This window comes from Oryctolagus cuniculus, chromosome 3 (assembly GCF_051225735.1).
Source record: "Oryctolagus cuniculus isolate XC-2025 breed Fujian yellow rabbit chromosome 3, ASM5122573v1, whole genome shotgun sequence".
Classification (NCBI taxonomy): Eukaryota; Metazoa; Chordata; class Mammalia; order Lagomorpha; family Leporidae; genus Oryctolagus; species Oryctolagus cuniculus.
In genome coordinates this window covers 117,204,102-117,220,970 of record NC_142869.1, presented here as the reverse complement: position 1 = coordinate 117,220,970, position 16,869 = coordinate 117,204,102, and the positions used below count along the sequence as shown (strand labels likewise).

At 51.7% G+C, this 16,869-nt stretch overlaps 1 protein-coding gene across 4 annotated transcripts in view; it reads left to right on the top strand.

Moving 5' to 3' along the window:
* Positions 1-16,869, top strand: part of SCTR (secretin receptor) — a 55,363-nt gene that overhangs the window by 28,507 nt on the left and 9,987 nt on the right. For 2 of the 4 annotated variants that reach the window (XM_008258411.5, NM_001082028.1), the window contains 4 exon segments: positions 3,519-3,616; positions 4,739-4,871; positions 7,087-7,240; positions 14,958-15,018. In XM_008258411.5, the coding sequence (XP_008256633.4) occupies positions 3,519-3,616; positions 4,739-4,871; positions 7,087-7,240; positions 14,958-15,018 (446 nt within the window). 4 annotated transcript variants of the gene reach the window in all.

Below are 16,869 nucleotides of genomic sequence, written 5' to 3'. Positions count from 1 at the left end.
CCTTGTGGGCTGGACCAGGGTTGCGGGTGTTAAGAGCTGAGGGCCAGAGGGTCACGGCAGCTGTTTCTGGGTCAGACCTTGCACGTGGGAGTCCTGGGCTGGAACAGGGCAGCCTCAGGGCGGGGCTGAAGGTCACCGCAGCCACAGCACAGTGCTCCACACTCATCACCCTGTGCCACCCCAGGGTCCCGCAGGCTGCTTGGGGCACCTCCAGGAGTGACACTGATACCCTCAGCCATGGGGCGCATCTTGGATATGACAAGATTGCAGGTTGGCATGCTAGTCCAGTTTTTGACATTCCACAGGTCTTTGATGTCCCAAAGTCTAGGAACCCTTAACCTAAGGTAATTCACTGCCCTTCATCCCTGAGTTGGGGCTCCTGGCTTGGGGGGCACTTAGGCCAGGGCAGAAGCTCAATGTCAAGTGACTGCCATCCCACCAAAGGCCACTTCTCGACATCAGAAAATTTTCGGTCACCCTGAGCCAGTCTCTGTACCTTTGCTGGTAACTTCCTCCCACTGGAGTTCAATGCCCAGGCCTCGCCCTTCTGTGCGTCAGTCATCCTACTGTGTGTCAGTCATCCTACTGTGTGTCAGCCATTCTATTGTATGTCAGCTATTCTAGTGCCTTTCTTTTTTTTTTTTGACAGGCAGAGTGGACAGTGAGAGAGAGAGACAGAGAGAAAGGTCTGTCTTTGCCGTTGGTTCACCCTCCAATGGCTGCCGTGGCCAGCGTGCTGCGGCTGGTGCATCGCGCTGATCCGAAGGCAGGAGCCAGGTACTTATCCTGGTCTCCCCTGGGGTGCAGGGCCCAAGCACTTGGGCCATCCTCCACTGCACTCCCTGGCCACAGCAGAGAGCTGGCCTGGAAGAGGGGCAACCAGGACAGAATCCGGCGCCCCGAGCGGGACTAGAACCTGGTGTGCCGGCGCCGCTAGGCGGAGGATTAGCCTGGTGAGCCACGGCACCGGCCCCTAGTGCCTTTCTCCCGGAGCTTGGCTGGTCTCCTGTTCTCTCTAGGTGGTACCTTCTCCACCAAAGTGCCAGCTCATTGATGTGCCTCTCACAGAACCCGCCCAGACTTAGACAGAACTCCTCAACCCTTCCAACATGGTCTCTGCCCGTGGCACTGCATCCACATCTGTAATGACTGGGGCTGGGCCAGGCCCAAAGTAAGAGCCCAGCACCCCATCTGGGTCTCCCGTGTGGGTGGCAGGGGCCCAGTACTCCATCTGGGTCTCCCATGTGGGTGGCAGGGGCCCAAGCCCTTGGGCCCTCCTCCACTGCTTTCTCAGGTGCATTAACAGGAGACTGGACCGGCTGCAGAGCGACTGGGACTCGAGTCTGTGCTCTGATACGATATCCCTGTGTCACAGGCACTGACGGAACCTGCCATGCCCCGGTGCTGGCCTCCAGGCCCCAGGCTGTAAAGCTGCCTCGGGCTTGGGACTCCCGCCCACCTGCTGGTGGTGACTCGTTTTGGAAGGCGGAGGGTGGGAGGGGGAGAAACGGCCACACCCTGGGTGCCTTGTCTGGAGCTCTGCCGCATTACTCGCTTTCCCAGGAAGCCTGCACTGTGGACAGTACTACCCCCATTTGCCAGCTGAGCAGTGGGAGGCTCCGAGAAGCCAGGTAAATTGCCTAAGGTCACACAGGCAGTGAGTGACAGTCACAGTCGGGGGCTGGAACCCTGCCCCTGGCCCTTTCTCTCCACTGCAGGGGGGAACTCTGTGGAGCTTGGGTCATTCTACCCTCAAGGTCACTTTCATGCGACCAGCAGCCAGGTGGCCCCTATGCTGTCCTTATGGCTTTTTTTTTTAAGCCATCATCTTTATTTCTGACATGAGTTTTTTTTTTTTTTTTAATTTATATAAAGGGACCAAGTCTATGTATTTCTTCCTTTCAGTTGTAGGAGCATAACGATACATCCCATACCCTCCCTCACTCCCCCTCCCTCCTCCTTCTTTTCTTATTTTTCTTTGAATTTTTATAGTGACACACTTTCAATTTTGTTTGTAATCACAAGCTTAGCCCGCCACTAAATACAGAATTCAACAAGCAGTGAGTAGAAAAACCAATGTTCCTCAGGAGTATAGACAAGGACTATGCACAGTAATCAAATCTCAAAATGTCAATTTCATTCATAGACTTACATTTTTGGTACTCTGTATATTAGTCACCATCAATCAAGGACAATACACGATATTTGTCCTGATGGTTCTGAAATAGCACTTACTGTAGAAAAACCGGAAGTCTAGAAAAAGGCAAAATAAAACAACAGGTCTATTCACAGACCTATCACCCAAAGTTAACCTCTAGTAATAGCTAACCCATCTCCCTAGGGAACCAGCAGAGGGAAGATCTGCTTCTCTGCCTCCCCCTCTCTCCCTTGTAACTCTGCCTCTCAAATAAATAAACAAGCTTTTAAATAATAATAAATAATAAGGAGTGATGGCTAGGAGAAAGTCCATATGCGTTCCGTTCAGATGCAATTTTTCCCACACTTTCAATCCACGATTGGTTGAATTTGCAGAGGCAGAACCCGTGGCTATGGGGAACCATGTCTTGGAGTTAATTCCTGGAGTAGACATGAGGGCAAAAGACATGCATATTCCAGTGACTTACGATACGCGTCCCTTCATTACCTTCCACAAAGATTGAACCAAGTTTCACTTCCACTAGATCTTCACCTGCAGAGAATATTATTACTTTCAAATATTTGTTAATTTCATTCATTAAAAAAAAGTCTGGCACCGTTGTTTTCATTTTCATTTCCAGGGTTCAAGGCTATTGTATAATTGAGTTTTCCAAATCTAAAAGCAAGGCATTAATCTGTAACTGTCACATTTTAACTTTTACCCATTATTCCCGTCCACTAAATCTTTTAAAATCATAGATGAGCCGATAAAGGTGGGCATTTGGCATAGTGGTTAAGGGGCCACTTGGGACATCCCATGTTGGAGTGCCCGGGGTCAAGTCCTGATTCTGCTTCTGATTCCAGCCTACTGCTAATGCAGACCCTGGGAGGCAACAGGAGATGCTCAAGTTACTTAGGTCGCTGCCACCCATGTGGGAGACCTGGGTTGAGTTCCTGGCTCCTGGCTTCAGCCTGGTTCGGCCCCGGCTGTTGCAGCGGGTAGAAAATTCTCTCTCTCTCTGTCTGTCTCTCTGCCTTTCAACTATATGAAAATGAATAAGTAAATAAAAATTGAAAAGGCCCTTAGCACATTGTCCCTAGAGGAATGCAAGTCAAAACTTGAGTTCAGAGGACTGGGTCGGGGCTCTATACGGGAGGGGGGAGTTTAAACCAGCATCAGCGATCCCCAAGAAACTGTCCTAAGCTGAGATGTCAGGTTCTCAGTCTGTATTGGTGTCTTCGGGGTAGGAACACAATAGCAGTCAGGTTTGGGGCTGGGGGGAGGGACGGTGCTTCAAGTTGCTGGAAGCGGGAACAGGTAGGCAGAGGGGGTGGAGCCTGCCGGGTGGGCAGGTGGGACTGACACAGGCCTCTTTCTCCAGCACGCCTACCTGCTGAAGCTGAAGGTCATGTACACAGTGGGCTACAGCTCCTCCCTGGTGATGCTGCTGGTCGCCCTGGGCATCCTCTGCGCCTTCCGGTGAGAACCGGCAGCTGGTGTCCCATCCCCAGAGGCTGCCCCGGCACGGACTGGGGCTTTCTGCCTAACTGCTCAGGACAGACGGAGGAAGGTCTGGGTGGGCTTCCTTGCCACCTGTCAGTGCAGAGCTTACCTTTGTCCCTGACTAAGCATTGCTGAGAACTTTGCTGCAGCCAACTGCTTTGCCTACTTCTCATTTTCTCACAATGCTGTGAGACAGGCATCACTACACCCATTTGTGTGTTCGCCAGACTCTTGGTGGCAAGAGACAGAAATCCACCTCCAAGAGCTTCAGAAAAACAAAAGTGACCTGACTCACATGAGTAAGCAGCACAGGGGCTTCAGGCATAGCTAGATCTAGGCGCTCAGCATTCTCAGCAGAACGGGGTCTGTCTCCCTCCCTGTCTCCACTCAGCATGGGCCTCACCCTCTGGCAGGCTCTGTGCAGGGGTAGCAGGGTCAGCCACCAACAGCTGCAGCGGTACCTTCCAGCACCCCAGCCCCACCTGGAGCAGAGAGCCTCTTCCCCATTAGTTCCAGTGAAAGTCCCCTTGGAGTCCACACAGGTCCAGCCCAGGTCACATGCCCAACTCCGAGCCAATGGCCGCAGCCAGGGATGGGGGGTTTTGATTGGTCAGGACTGTCATGAGAGTGAGGGGGTGGAGTTATTCCCAGCCACAGCTGGCGTGGGTTCCCCAGAAGAAACCCTGGTGCCGGAAGTTCTGTCCGCCTACTGCACGGGAGGAAGCAGAGCCTTTGGGAGGTAGACATGCTCCAAGTTACATAGCTCCTAGCTGGCAGGAGTGGGGCTGCTTTGTCCCCACAGCCTGGGTTCTTTCTAGGCTGCTCATCAATCCCATTCCGGTCCGCGCCCTCCACCGTGAGAGAAAAGGAGCCGGAGCTGGTGGCAGGGAAGGGCAGACTACTTCATGTCCCAGTAAAATCCCCTGTGTTGATTTACACGAGCTGCTAAGAACAAGGGGTTAGCAAGGGGTGTGGCCTGCGAGGGGCTGATGTGCAGAGCCTTGGCTTCCTGCCCCAGTGCGCCGAGGCGGGGTGGGCATGCATGAGTCCCAGCCCCTCCAGGCTCTGGTCCCCCAGCCCTGCATTCTCTCCCTCCAGGAGGCTGCACTGCACCCGCAACTACATCCATATGCACCTGTTCCTGTCTTTCATCCTGCGCGCCCTGTCCAACTTCATCAAGGATGCCGTGCTCTTCTCCTCGGACGATGCCATCCACTGTGACGCCCACAGGGTACCGTGCTTCGGGGCCCCAGGGGCAGCCAGGCCTGGTCGCCTTCTCCAACTTAAGCCCAGTTGACCTGCCCTCAAGTCCCTGCTGAGGCTGCACCCGATGCTCGGAGAGGAGGGGCCAGGGCTAGGCTGTGCCAGGGGGTGCAGCAGGTGCACAGAACGCGTCATGTATGAGCGCAGTTCTGGGGGAAGCCTGTGGGGACTGCTGCTCACCTCCCCATGTCCAGGAGTGGGTAAGGCACCGTCTGCTGCTGCCAAGTCCCAGCCGGAGAAAGTTGCCCCAGTCTACGGAGGGTTGGGGTTGGTTCTAGGGAGAAGATGGTGAGCAGGCGTCAGGATGTCTGCGGACACGAGTTTATGATAAAACCATGGTGTTTTGGAAACTCTAACCCCTCTTCTCCTTCCACATGCCCGAATGGCTCTTAATTCGCTGCCATCACTCCGGGTGTCACTCACGAGTCTCCTTTCCTGCACATAGCAGAGCACTGTCCTTCAGTGGCTCCCCCTGGTGGACGCTGTGAGCTGCCCAAGCAGTCCCAGATAGGCAGCATAGAGGTGATCCAGTGGCTGCACCAGGAAGACTCGTCCTTTCCCTCTTTCTGCTCTGCCATCCCGAATGTAGGCCTTTGAGTTTGTGCTTGAAACCATGTGCTTACAATATGGCTGCTGCAACCCCAGGCCTCATGCCCACGTTTCAGGCAAGAAGAGGGGTAGAGGCCCGCGCCATGGCTCAATAGGCTAATCCTCCACCTAGCGGCGCCGGCACACTGGGTTCTAGTCCCGGTCGGGGCGCCGGATTCTGTCCCGGTTGCCCCTCTTCCAGGCCAGCTCTCTGCTGTGGCCAGGGAATGCAGTGGAGGATGGCCCAAGTGCTTGGGCCCTGCACCCCATGGGAGACCAGGAGAAGCACCTGGCTCCTGCCTTCGGATCAGCGCGGTGCGCCGGCCGCAGCGGCCATTGGAGAGTAAACCAACGGCAAAAAGGAAGACCTTTCTCTCTGTCTCTGTCTCTCACTGTCCACTCTGCCTGTCAAAAAAAAAAAAAATGTAAAAAAAAAAAAAAAAGGAGGGGTAGATCAAAAGTTAAACATTTTTTATCTTTTGGAGGGTTTTGCCTTTCTATTTGACAAAATAGCATGCTTTCCCCCAGGGACCCCTGCCCATAATTCATTGGCTAAAACTATGTCAGGTGACCACAGAGGAAGGTCTGGGTGGGCTTCCTTGCCTCCTCTCGATGCGAAACCTACCTTTGTCCCTGACTAAGCATTGCTAACCACAAAGTAAGCTGGAATGGAGTTTTATTTTTACTATCACAGTCTCTCTAGCACAGGGTAGCAAGGCAGAAAGATTGGAAATGGAGATTGGATTATCCAGCCTGCCTGCCACTTTCTTCAGAGGTGTGTGTGTGTGTGTGTGTGTGTGTGTCGCATGCAGGTGCATTCTGTCTTGGACTGATGGATCCCTCAAGTAGGATCTGGGTCTCTCCCGAAGATCTCGGGAATGAACTGAGTACCAGACTGCAAGTCGGAGTCACAAGCAGTAGACTTGGGCTTCAGCCCGTCACTGACCAGCAGTAGACACATTCTGCAATGGCCAGGAGGCCGCACTGGGGATCAGAGCCCCTGGGAGGGCCACAGGGCAGGAGCTACAGTGTGCTCCTCCTCCTGAGGCTTGTCCTTGAAATTGTCCCTGCAGCTACCCCAAGGCTATCCCCAGCACACCCTTGCCCCAGGGACAGCTCAAGGTGGGCTGAGGAGACCCACCTGCAGCACAGGTGCAGGTGCAGGTGCAGGAACCACGCTGTGGAGGGCCCCCTGGTGGAAGAGTCTCTGCACCCGGGAAGCCCGCCTTGGCATCCCTGCTGGCTGTTTGGATGTCTCCAGCTCAGGTGCTGGGGACCACTCGGGGGCCATCCTCAGTGTCGCCTCCTAACCTAGTGATACAGCCCTTTGTCGTCTGGCCTGGCAGCCAGTCCCAGACCTGGACCCTCGTCCTTGCTCCTGCCGTGGCTCCTCAGCCTTTGTGACAGACCCCACCGGGCCTGCAGGCTTTCACTCTGCAGAGATTGTGTGGCCCCACAAAATGGCCTTGAACCCCTAGGCTTGCTCTGTGGCCTGGCTCCTGCCCCTGCAACAGGCCGTGGCTTCCTTTGGTGCTGGCAGCCCGAGGGATGCCCGTGGCCATGTGGCCCGGGCTCACGTGCCTCTCTCTCTCCAGGTGGGCTGCAAGCTCGTCATGGTCTTCTTCCAGTACTGCATCATGGCCAACTACGCCTGGCTGCTGGTGGAGGGCCTCTACCTCCACAGCCTCCTCGTCGTCTCCTTCTTCTCGGAAAGGAAGTGCCTCCAGGGCTTTGTGGTCCTGGGGTGGGGTACGTTTCTCCGCGGGGGGAGTTCCCGGGGGTGGGCTGGGGAAGGCAGCGTGTAGAGACTCAGAGGATTCGGTGTCTAGTTCCAGCTCTGCACTGAACTGGCTTGTGACATCTGGGGCAAGTTACTTGATGTTTAACCCTCTGGCCTCAGTGTATTTATCTGTCAAATGGGAAACAATAGCTAAAATACGTCCCCAATTTTGCTCCCCAGCACCTGTCGCCTCATCTTCCTTACAGTCCACTCGCACGTTCTCCTTCTTGCTTCCTTTCTCTGTCAGGATGCTCATGAATTGTTTAAGCATTAAGGAAATTAGCTGACTACTGTAGCTGAAAACCCAGGCATCACTTAACTGTAGCTGAATCCAGTGACTTAACAATGTTTCTTTGTGTCTCTGCTTTGCCACTTTTTTTGAAAGGCAGAGAGAGAGAGAGAGAGAGAGAGAGAATGAGAATGAATGAGTCTTCTATCCACTGGTTCACTTCCCAAATGCCTTCGATGGCCTGGGATGGGCCAGGCTAAAGTAAGTGCCAGGAATTCTACCTGGGTCTCCCCTGTGGGTGGCAGGGACCCAAGTACTTGAACCATCACCTGCTGTCTCCCAGGGTGCACATTAGCAGCATGCTGGAATTGGGATCAGAGCTAGGACTTGAACCCAGGCACCCAATATGGGATGTAGATGTCCTAAGCAGTATTTTACCTACTGTACCAAATGTCCCCCTCTAAAATATGTTTATTTATTTATTAGAGAGAGAGAGAAAGAGAATGAATTTCATCTGATGGTTCACTCCCTAAATGCCTGCAACGGCCAGGCCAGGGCTGGGCCAGACTGGAGCAGGAACCAAGCGCAATCCAGGTCTCCCAGGAGAGTGACAGGAATCCGGTTGTGGAACCATCACTGCTGCCTCCCGGAGTCTGTATTAGCAGGAAGCTGAAGTCAGCAGCTAGAATACACGCGGGTCACACCCACTTCTCTCCTTTGCCTTTTGTGGCATCAGCTTAGTCGTGGGGACGGTACTCCCGGTGTAATTAATTGCCAGCAGCTTCTAGACTGTAAGCTTCCTTGTTACCTGGCTCTGATGAGAGAGAGAGACCATGCCCCAGCATTCCCAGGAAATATTCTGAGGTTTACTCTGATTCACTGCTCAAATCTCATCCACGTCCTTGGACCAATGACGGAGGCCCAGGGGAGTGGGCTGTGTGCTGGTTCTACTCAGACACATGGCCCCCCCCATGCGCATTCAGGATGTAGGTCCTCCAAGAGAGGGGGCATGGTAGCCAGGTAGCCAACTGCAGCCCCCGTTATGTCTCTCCCTCCTTTCCTTTCTGGTCAGTGAAGACGACAACAGCTCCCAGTTCTGAAGCACTCACTCTGGGCCAGACAGTGGGTTCCACACTTTGTAGCTCTCATTTCATCATCACAGTCACCTCCATAGGCTTCTCAGAGACCTCAGCTCAGAGATGCGACATCGCGTGCTCAACTCACACCGGGGACAAGGCCAGGATTCCATCCAAAGCCTTCAGCTCTTGTCTTGCCATTAACAAACAGCCGGATCCACCCACCCACCTACATGTCCTTCCATCCACCTATCCATCTATCCATCTTTTCATCCTTCCATTCACCCATCCATCCATCCAACCATCCATCTTTCTTTCCATCCAACCATCCATCCATCCTTCTACCATCCATCTACCCACCCACCCACCTGTCCATCCATCACTTATTTGAGCCTATGACTGACTCATAGGCTTACAGAGACATTTATTAGCTGCATTTGATTTCTCCCTGGTGCCTCTAATTAAGAAGTATCCTTGCCAGGAATGCCTTCCGCTGCCTTTTCTGCTTGTCTAAATCCTTACATGCAAGGGCCCTGTCTGCTCTCCAACCAGCAGGGAAGCTGCTGGAGCTGGCAGAGCCCACGGAGCCCTCCTGCTTCCGAACCTTGGCAGCCTAATTAGCACATGACCGTCTGCCAGCAGGGGCTCCTAGGGCTGTTCCCGCCTGAGCCAGCAGTCCCAGAAAATCTGAGGACTGGGATTTGCCACATGCGGTGACTATTAAAAAAGCACCCAGTTTGGAGCCAACTCATGAGCTTTGAATTCCAGATCTGTCAAGAATTAACTTTATGAACTTGGACGGTTCCCTCATCTATAGTATCAGGAACATAATTTATTCAATGTTCTTTGAACACTTCTTTCGTTCAGGATTCAGAATCCTAGGGATTATCCCACCACAAATGCAGATTACAAAGGAAATAAATAAATAATAATGACCAGGCCCTCACTCAAGGGATTTGCGGTTTAGGGGGAGATGAAATGTCATGGTGACCCATCTCTGTCACAGGTCTATAAGAGGTTTACATAAAATAATGAGAACCTTTCTTTTCTCCTCAAATATTTATTGAGCTTTTATGAGGTTCCCTTCAGAAAGTTTATGGGAAAATGGAATTAAAAGCTAGGTTTATTTTGATCCAAAAAAAGTTTGAAATCCATGCATGTTTTTTCATAATATGCATTTTCCATGAAATTTTTGAAGACCCCCCTTCATATGCATGGATTTCAATATGCTTTGCATCAAAAGAAACCTAGCTTTTAATTCCATTTTGCATGCACTTCTTGAAGTGCCCTAATATAGGCCAAGCCTTCTGCTGGGGGCTGTGGATTGAGAAGCACAGATTCTGGGGTTTTTTCTCTTGCCCTGTTGGTCTGCAAGGCCTCACAGACACTGGGAAGGCCTAATGCCCCACCCACTTCCACCGCCCCCATCTATGCAATGCCTTTCTCATGCAAAAGCACCAGCTCTACCTTAATTTGTACGGGGTTCCCCAGAGATAGGTTCCTTACATGAGTACATGCTCCCTGCAAAGCTTTGCAAGACAAAATAGCCTTTAAGTAGGGAAAAACCCCACAATTACCCTAGTCCCACAGATGGAACATCTTCTGGGATCTCCTTCCAGCCTTTTCTTCTACCTACAGTTCCCTGCCCCACTTACCACCCCATCCCCATGATCACCCCAAGTATAGAACTGTAAATCTGCGTCTTCTTGATGAACACATAAGCAGATTCCGTGTTATTTCAAGCCTTCCACAAAGATTCGTTTTACATTTTCAGACTTGTTTTGATTTTATTTGAAAGGCATGGAGAGAGAGAGAGAGAGAGAGAGAGAGAGAGAGAGAACGAGCCTCTTGTGACTGCTGGCTATCGTTGGCATTCCTTGGCTTGTGTTGAATCTTTCTGCTCTGCCTCCTCTCTGTGTGTCTGTGATGACCTGCCTGTGAAGGTGCCAGTCATGTTGGAGCAGGGGCCCACCTTCTTTCCAGTGTGACTGCCTCTGAACTCATTACATCAGCACAGATCCTGTTTCCAGATAAGGTCACAGACTGAGTCCAGGGTATATGTGTGAATTTTGGGGGAACACCATTGCACTCAGTATGCCTGCCGCTGTTCTTTCTAGAGCTCTTCTCTGCCCTCTGGCTTGGTGGCGCCTGGTTCTTCTCTAAACTCACTCAGCCCCCTTGACCATCATGCTAGAATTCCCTTCACCTTCTCCTGCAAATCATGTTGCCTTTATCTCTTGGCTCCCTTTCTGTGGTTTACACTCTCATTGTGTTGGAGCACATCCTTCGGTTTCTGTTCTACAAACAGAACCTAGAAGGGACATCTTTTGCACGACATGTCTGGAACTATCTTCATTACACTTTCATACCCAACTTGTCAGTTTGCTGGGCATGCATAGAACATCAGGTCCAAAAATCATTCTACCGCGCATTCTGCTTCCTGAGCCTTTTTACTCACCTCTCTGAATTGCAGGATCTTCTGTTTTGGAACTGTCGCACAGATGTGCTCTGAGTGAGGTCTTTTCTCATCCATTTTGCTGGCACTTGGTAGCCCTTTCACCAGGAAACGTGTGCCCTTCACTTCCTGAAATGAATTTCTTACATTATCTATTTGATTATTTGTTTCCATCTGCCTTTTATTCTCTTTTTTCAGTCAGGTGGTGCACATCCTGGACTCAACCTTTGATTTTCTAATTCCCTCCTCTCCATTCTACTCTGGTTGTTCTGTTTTCTGAGAGATTCTGTCTTTATCTCCAGATGCAACTATTGAATTATTTATAATACATTTATTTATTTTTTATTGATTTGAAAGTGGGGGGGAGACAGAGGGAGAGAGAGAGAGACAGAGAGAGATCTTCTATCCACTGATTCATTTCCCAAATGTTGTCAACAGTCAAAACCAGGGTCACAGAATTCCGTCTGGGTCTGAATTACTTGAGCTGTCAGCTGCTGCCTCCCAGAATGTGCATTAGCAGGTAGCTGGGTTGCAAGTGGAGCAGCTGGCACTGGAAGCAGGCGTTCCAATAGGGATGCAGGTGTCCCAAGTGGCAGCCTGCATTCTGCGCCACAACACCTGCCTCTATCATCTACTGAACTTTAACAATTTGGAAATTTTTATCTTCATTTTACTTGAAAGCCAGAGAGAGATCTTCAGTGTGCCAGCTTACTCCCCAGACGCCAATAACAGCCAGAGCTGGGCCAGGCTGAAACCCGCAGCCTGGATCTCCTACATGGGTCACAGGGACCCAGCTATCTGAGTTGTTACCTTCTGCCTCTCAGGGTGCACAGTTAGTACCCTGGAAGGGGGAGAGGAGCCAGGACTTGAACCCAGGCACTCTAATATGGGGCGTGGGTGTCCCAAGCAGCACCTTAACTGTGCCAAATGCCCATCCCAGCGTGTCTTTTTGTTCATTTCTCCCATGGGCGTTTTGAAGTGCCTATCCCCCGTGTAGGCCCTCTTTCTGGTTCCTGAATGCTCCCTGTTCACAGCTTCCTGCTCCAGCCTCCGAGACGCAAGCTTTCCTGCTCCGGTTCCTCCTGCTCCCCGTGTGGCCTGTTTCCCCCCAGTTCCTTTTCTGCAGTTGTTTTGGTCTTAGTCATTTATGTAATCAGCCATGGGTGACCTTGGCTGCCTGTTCGTATTTAAGAACGAGCCACTTCAAAGCTCGGGGTGGGGGTGGGGGTGTCTCTCCAGGCAGACTGGGCTGGAAGTGGCCCCTGCGTGTGTTGGGGGTCCCCAGCCTTGCTATCTATAGGCTCTGGGGACGGGGGCCGTTCATAGAAGAACTGTTTAATCCCCGACCTGGGGTGGGGGCTAGGGAATAGCCCAGGGGCCAGATGTTTGGGCAGACCTGGAGGCCAAAGGCAGAAGGGCCTGTGAGACCAAAGAAAGAGGCAGAGAAATCCAGGCTTACACAGAGCGTAATCTCCCAGGGCCTTCTGGGCGGCTGCAAGACAGCCCACGCTATGAGATCCAGGAGGAAGAGGGTTCTTAGAGAAAGGCAGCCCGTGGCTCACCGAGGGCACGTGGACTTTCTCTCAAGAAATGTTAACCTTGCAGGTGTCTGATAAGAGTGGTACGTTATCTTAATGACTTTGTTAACCAAAGGGTTTGGGATAACTGGCAGGGTTACCTAAAGGACGAGATAGTGGTTGCAGCCAGAATGGCTGTGGGCATGCCAAGCTGGATGCCCACGCCAGGTCTGGTGTTGTCCAGCACATAGATGGGCGTGTCCATTAGGAACTGAATGGAGTGAGGGTACACTGTGGCACAGTAGGTTAAGCTCCGCCTTGCCTCACCAGCATCCCATATTGAAGTGTCCATTCCAGTCCTGGCTGCTCTGCTTCTGATCCAGCTTCCTGCTGATGCTCCTAGCAAGCAGTGGGAAACAGCCCAAGTACCTAGGTCCCTGCCATCCATGGGGGAGACGTGGGTAGAGTTTATGGCTCCCGACTTTGACCTGGCCCAGCACTGGCTGTTAGTGGGCATTTGGGGAATGACCCAGTAGATGGACGATTTCTCTCTCTCTCCCTCCCTCCCTCCCTCCCTCCCTCCCTCCCTCCTTCTCTCATTCTGTGGCTCTGCCTTTCAAATAAATAAATTTCTTATAAAATACTGAGCATGAGCCAATACAGGAGTTAAAAATTTCTAGTAAATGCAGGACAAGGAAACAGGTGAAATTCATTTCAATATTTTCTACTTTGCCCACTACAACCAATATAGTATTATTTCAATGTGTAACCAATGTAAAGATTGTGGATGATATATTTTACGTTCCTTCATTCAAACACTACACCTGGACAGCACAGGTGGAGACCATCACCTCATTCCTGTGTTTAGCCAAGTACCACCCCCCCACACACACATGCACATGCACACACACACACTCACTGGGCTGGAGCCCCAGTTCTCCCTGGCAGTTTCTTTTTTAAAAGATTTATTTTGCTTATTTGAAAGGCAGAGTTACAGAGAAAGCGAGGTTTTCCATCCACTTATTCACTTCCCAAATGGCTACCATGGCTGGGGCTGGGCCAGGCCAAAGCCAGGAGCCAGAAGCTTCCTCCAGGTCTCCCACATAGGTGCAAGGTCCCAAGCACTTGGGCCATCTTCCACTGTTTTCCCAGGTGCATTAGCAGGGAGCTAGATCAGAAGTGGAGCATCTGGGACTCAAACTGGTGCCCATATGGAATGGCAATGTCCCAGGTGGTGGCTTTATCCACTACAACACAGTCCTGGGCCCTTGGCTGTTTCTCCAGATTATAACTCTGTTATAATCATGGGATGATTGCTATCCTGGCAGGAAGTGGCAGGATACATGCTGGCTACGAGGGTAGCACCACCTACCTGGGGTGTTCATCTATGTCTTATCCAGACTTCCAAACCTTCCTGTGTTCTAACCACCCTGTCTCCTGCCCCAGTTCCCAGGGCACCCCTGGCACCCTTGAAGCACATGACTGACACACTGTCCCAGCATGGCAGAGGGGTTTCCATGGAAACCAATCCTGGCACCTGCTCAGTACCTGGCTGGGAGAACCAGCTGCTTTGTTGCTTGTCCACGTGTTGAGGGTGGAGTCCTGGGCTGGTGTTGTGAAGCAGCTGCCTGTGACACCAGCACCCCGCATGAGCGCCACATTGAGTCCTGGCTGCTCCACTTCTGATCCAGCTCCCACTTGGGAAAGCAGTGGAAGATGACCCCAGTGCCTGGGCCCCTGCACCTGCGTGGGAGACCCACAAGAAGCTCCTGGCTTCAAATTGGCCCAGCTCTAGCCATTGCGGTCATTTGGGGAGTGAACTAGCGGGTGGATGACTTCTCTCTCTCTCCCTCCCTCTCTCTGTAATTCTACCTCTCAAATAAATAAATAAATAAATCTTAAAAAAAATTAAAAAAAGAAATTTTTTTGACAGGCAGAGTGGACAGTGAGTGAGAGAGAGATAAAAAAAGAAATCTTAAAAAAAAATACAAGAAAGGACTGGCGCTGCGGCTCACTAGGCTAATCCTCTGCCTAGCGGCGCTGGCACACCGGGTTCTAGTCCCGGTCGGGGCGCCGGATTCTGTCCCGGTTGCCCCTCTTCCAGGCCAGCTCTCTGCTGTGGCCAGGGAGTACAGTGGAGGATGGCCCAAGTGCTTGGGCCCTGCACCCCATGGGAGACCAGGAGAAGCACCTGGCTCCTGCCTTCGGATCAGCGCGGTGTGCCGGCCACAGCGCGCTGGCCGTGGCGGCCATTGGAGGGTGAACGAATGGCAAAGGAAGACCTTTCTCTCTGTCTGTCTCTCTCTCACTGTCCACTCTGCCTGTCAAAAAAATTTAAAAAAAAACTTAAAAAAAAATACAAGAAAGTTGAGTCCTCTCTCAGCCTGTCCTCTGGCGCTTCCTCCTCAGGTTCCCCAGCCATGTTTGTGACTTCGTGGGCTGTCACCAGGCACTTTCTGGAAGACTCTGGGTAAGCTGCTGCAGAGGCAGGGAGTGCACTTGACACCGTCCAGGTTTCCAGACAGCAGAGGGACATCCTCAGCACGACCCAGGAGAGCTCTCCCTCCTGCAGTAATGCCCACTGCTCCCTGGGCGTGAGCTTGCAGAAGGGCCCAGCAGCCTCGGCCGCACCTGTGCCCTCGCGGGCTCCCTGTCGGCCCTGTGCTCAGGTCAGGTGCAGGCAGGAGCTGCGGGACGGCAGGCAGGTGCTGCTCAATGGGGAAGCATCAGTCCAGCTTCACCTTCGTCCTGGGATCTCCCTTCCCCATGGGGGTTCCAGGCCCTGCAGAGCCACTCCACTCCTCAGTGTGGCACCAGTGGGGACAAAACTGATGTCTAGTGTCATTTTCTAAAGGAGTGAGATGCTGAGGGCACGGATAAAGCCCTGGGGGCCCCTCTGGAGGCGGGCACATGGGATCCCAGCTTGGAAGAAGCCAGGGGAGAAGGGGGGCCAACATGACAGAGTGGGAGTCAGTTTCTCAAGAGCATAAAGACCCGTCCGGTGAGTGCGTGAGGTGGAGGCGCTTGCACGTGTATTGTAGTCCAAGTTCAGCTCAAAGCTGTTGTTTCAAAACACAATAGTCTCCTTATCTTGAGGGGAGGGCGCCTTCCAAGACCCCCACGGATGCTTGAAACAGGGATGATGCCCAACTCTTATGAATGCTGTGCTTTTTCCTGAATATTAATTCCTAAATAAAGTTTAATGTATAAGGCAGGCACAGTAAGAGGTGAACAATAATAAAACAGCAGTGACAGCAATAACTTATAAAATGCACAGCATCACTGCTGTTCAGGGCCTCTATCAGGCAAAATAAACAGTCCTTGAACACAAACACTGCAATACCCCATGAGTGAGTAGCCGGCGGGCAGGTAGCCTATACAGGGCGGATACCAGGGACAATGGGATGATTGTTGTCCTGGCAGGAGGCCGCAGGTCAGTTCTAGGGTTTGTCCCTCTACAAATGATATCAGAAATGACCCCCCTAAAATATATGCGAAAATCTGGCCCCTTAAAGTTCCCCAGAATTTCCATCTGGGGTACCACATATGTTACCGGAATCTGGGGTGCCATACGAAATCACCATATGCTTATTACTAAATCCCCAATATTAGTAAGCCCGAGAGGGTTGTTGCCTAATAGTTAGAGAAGAATTATAAAATACCGGCGTAAATAAACGAGGCAGCATGGTACATTTTAAGCTTTTATTTAGTGAGAAAGATTCATAGGAGAGTGAGTGCTCTATCTAAGAGAGAGGGGTAGATCTGGGTTTATACCGAGTACCAGGAACCAGCCACGTGCAAGAGTATCCAGGCCAGGAAGCATAGAGAGGGTTGGCCTGAAGGCCACGTGCCCTGGAGGCGCAGGGCTACAGCCAGCTCCCTCTTGGCAAGAGGCCAGGGGAAAGAAGAGAAGGACGGACACACCCTGTCCCAGGTGTTTAACCCACTTCCAAAGGAGAGTGGTTAATTAACCTGATTGGCCAGGTAGGGGCATGAGGTCACACAGGGGCGTGGTGAAGGTATCAGGTAGGGCGTGAGGTCACACAGGGGCTTGGTGAAGGCGTGGTCTTCCAGCTCACAAACCTAATAGATTTTAACCTGTATGCCTGCCTATTTCAGAGTGGTGCATAGTTTAAACCCTGCGTGGTTGATTTCTGCAGTTTTTGATGTGCTAACTTTGGACTGCCTTTGACTGAAACCTTAGGAAGCAAAAACTTAGATAAGAGGTCAGGGCTATAGTAAAATGTTTTAATTGGGTGAATTTGCTTTTTTTTTTAATTTTATTTATTTGAGAGGTAGAGTTACAGAGAGAGTGAGAGAG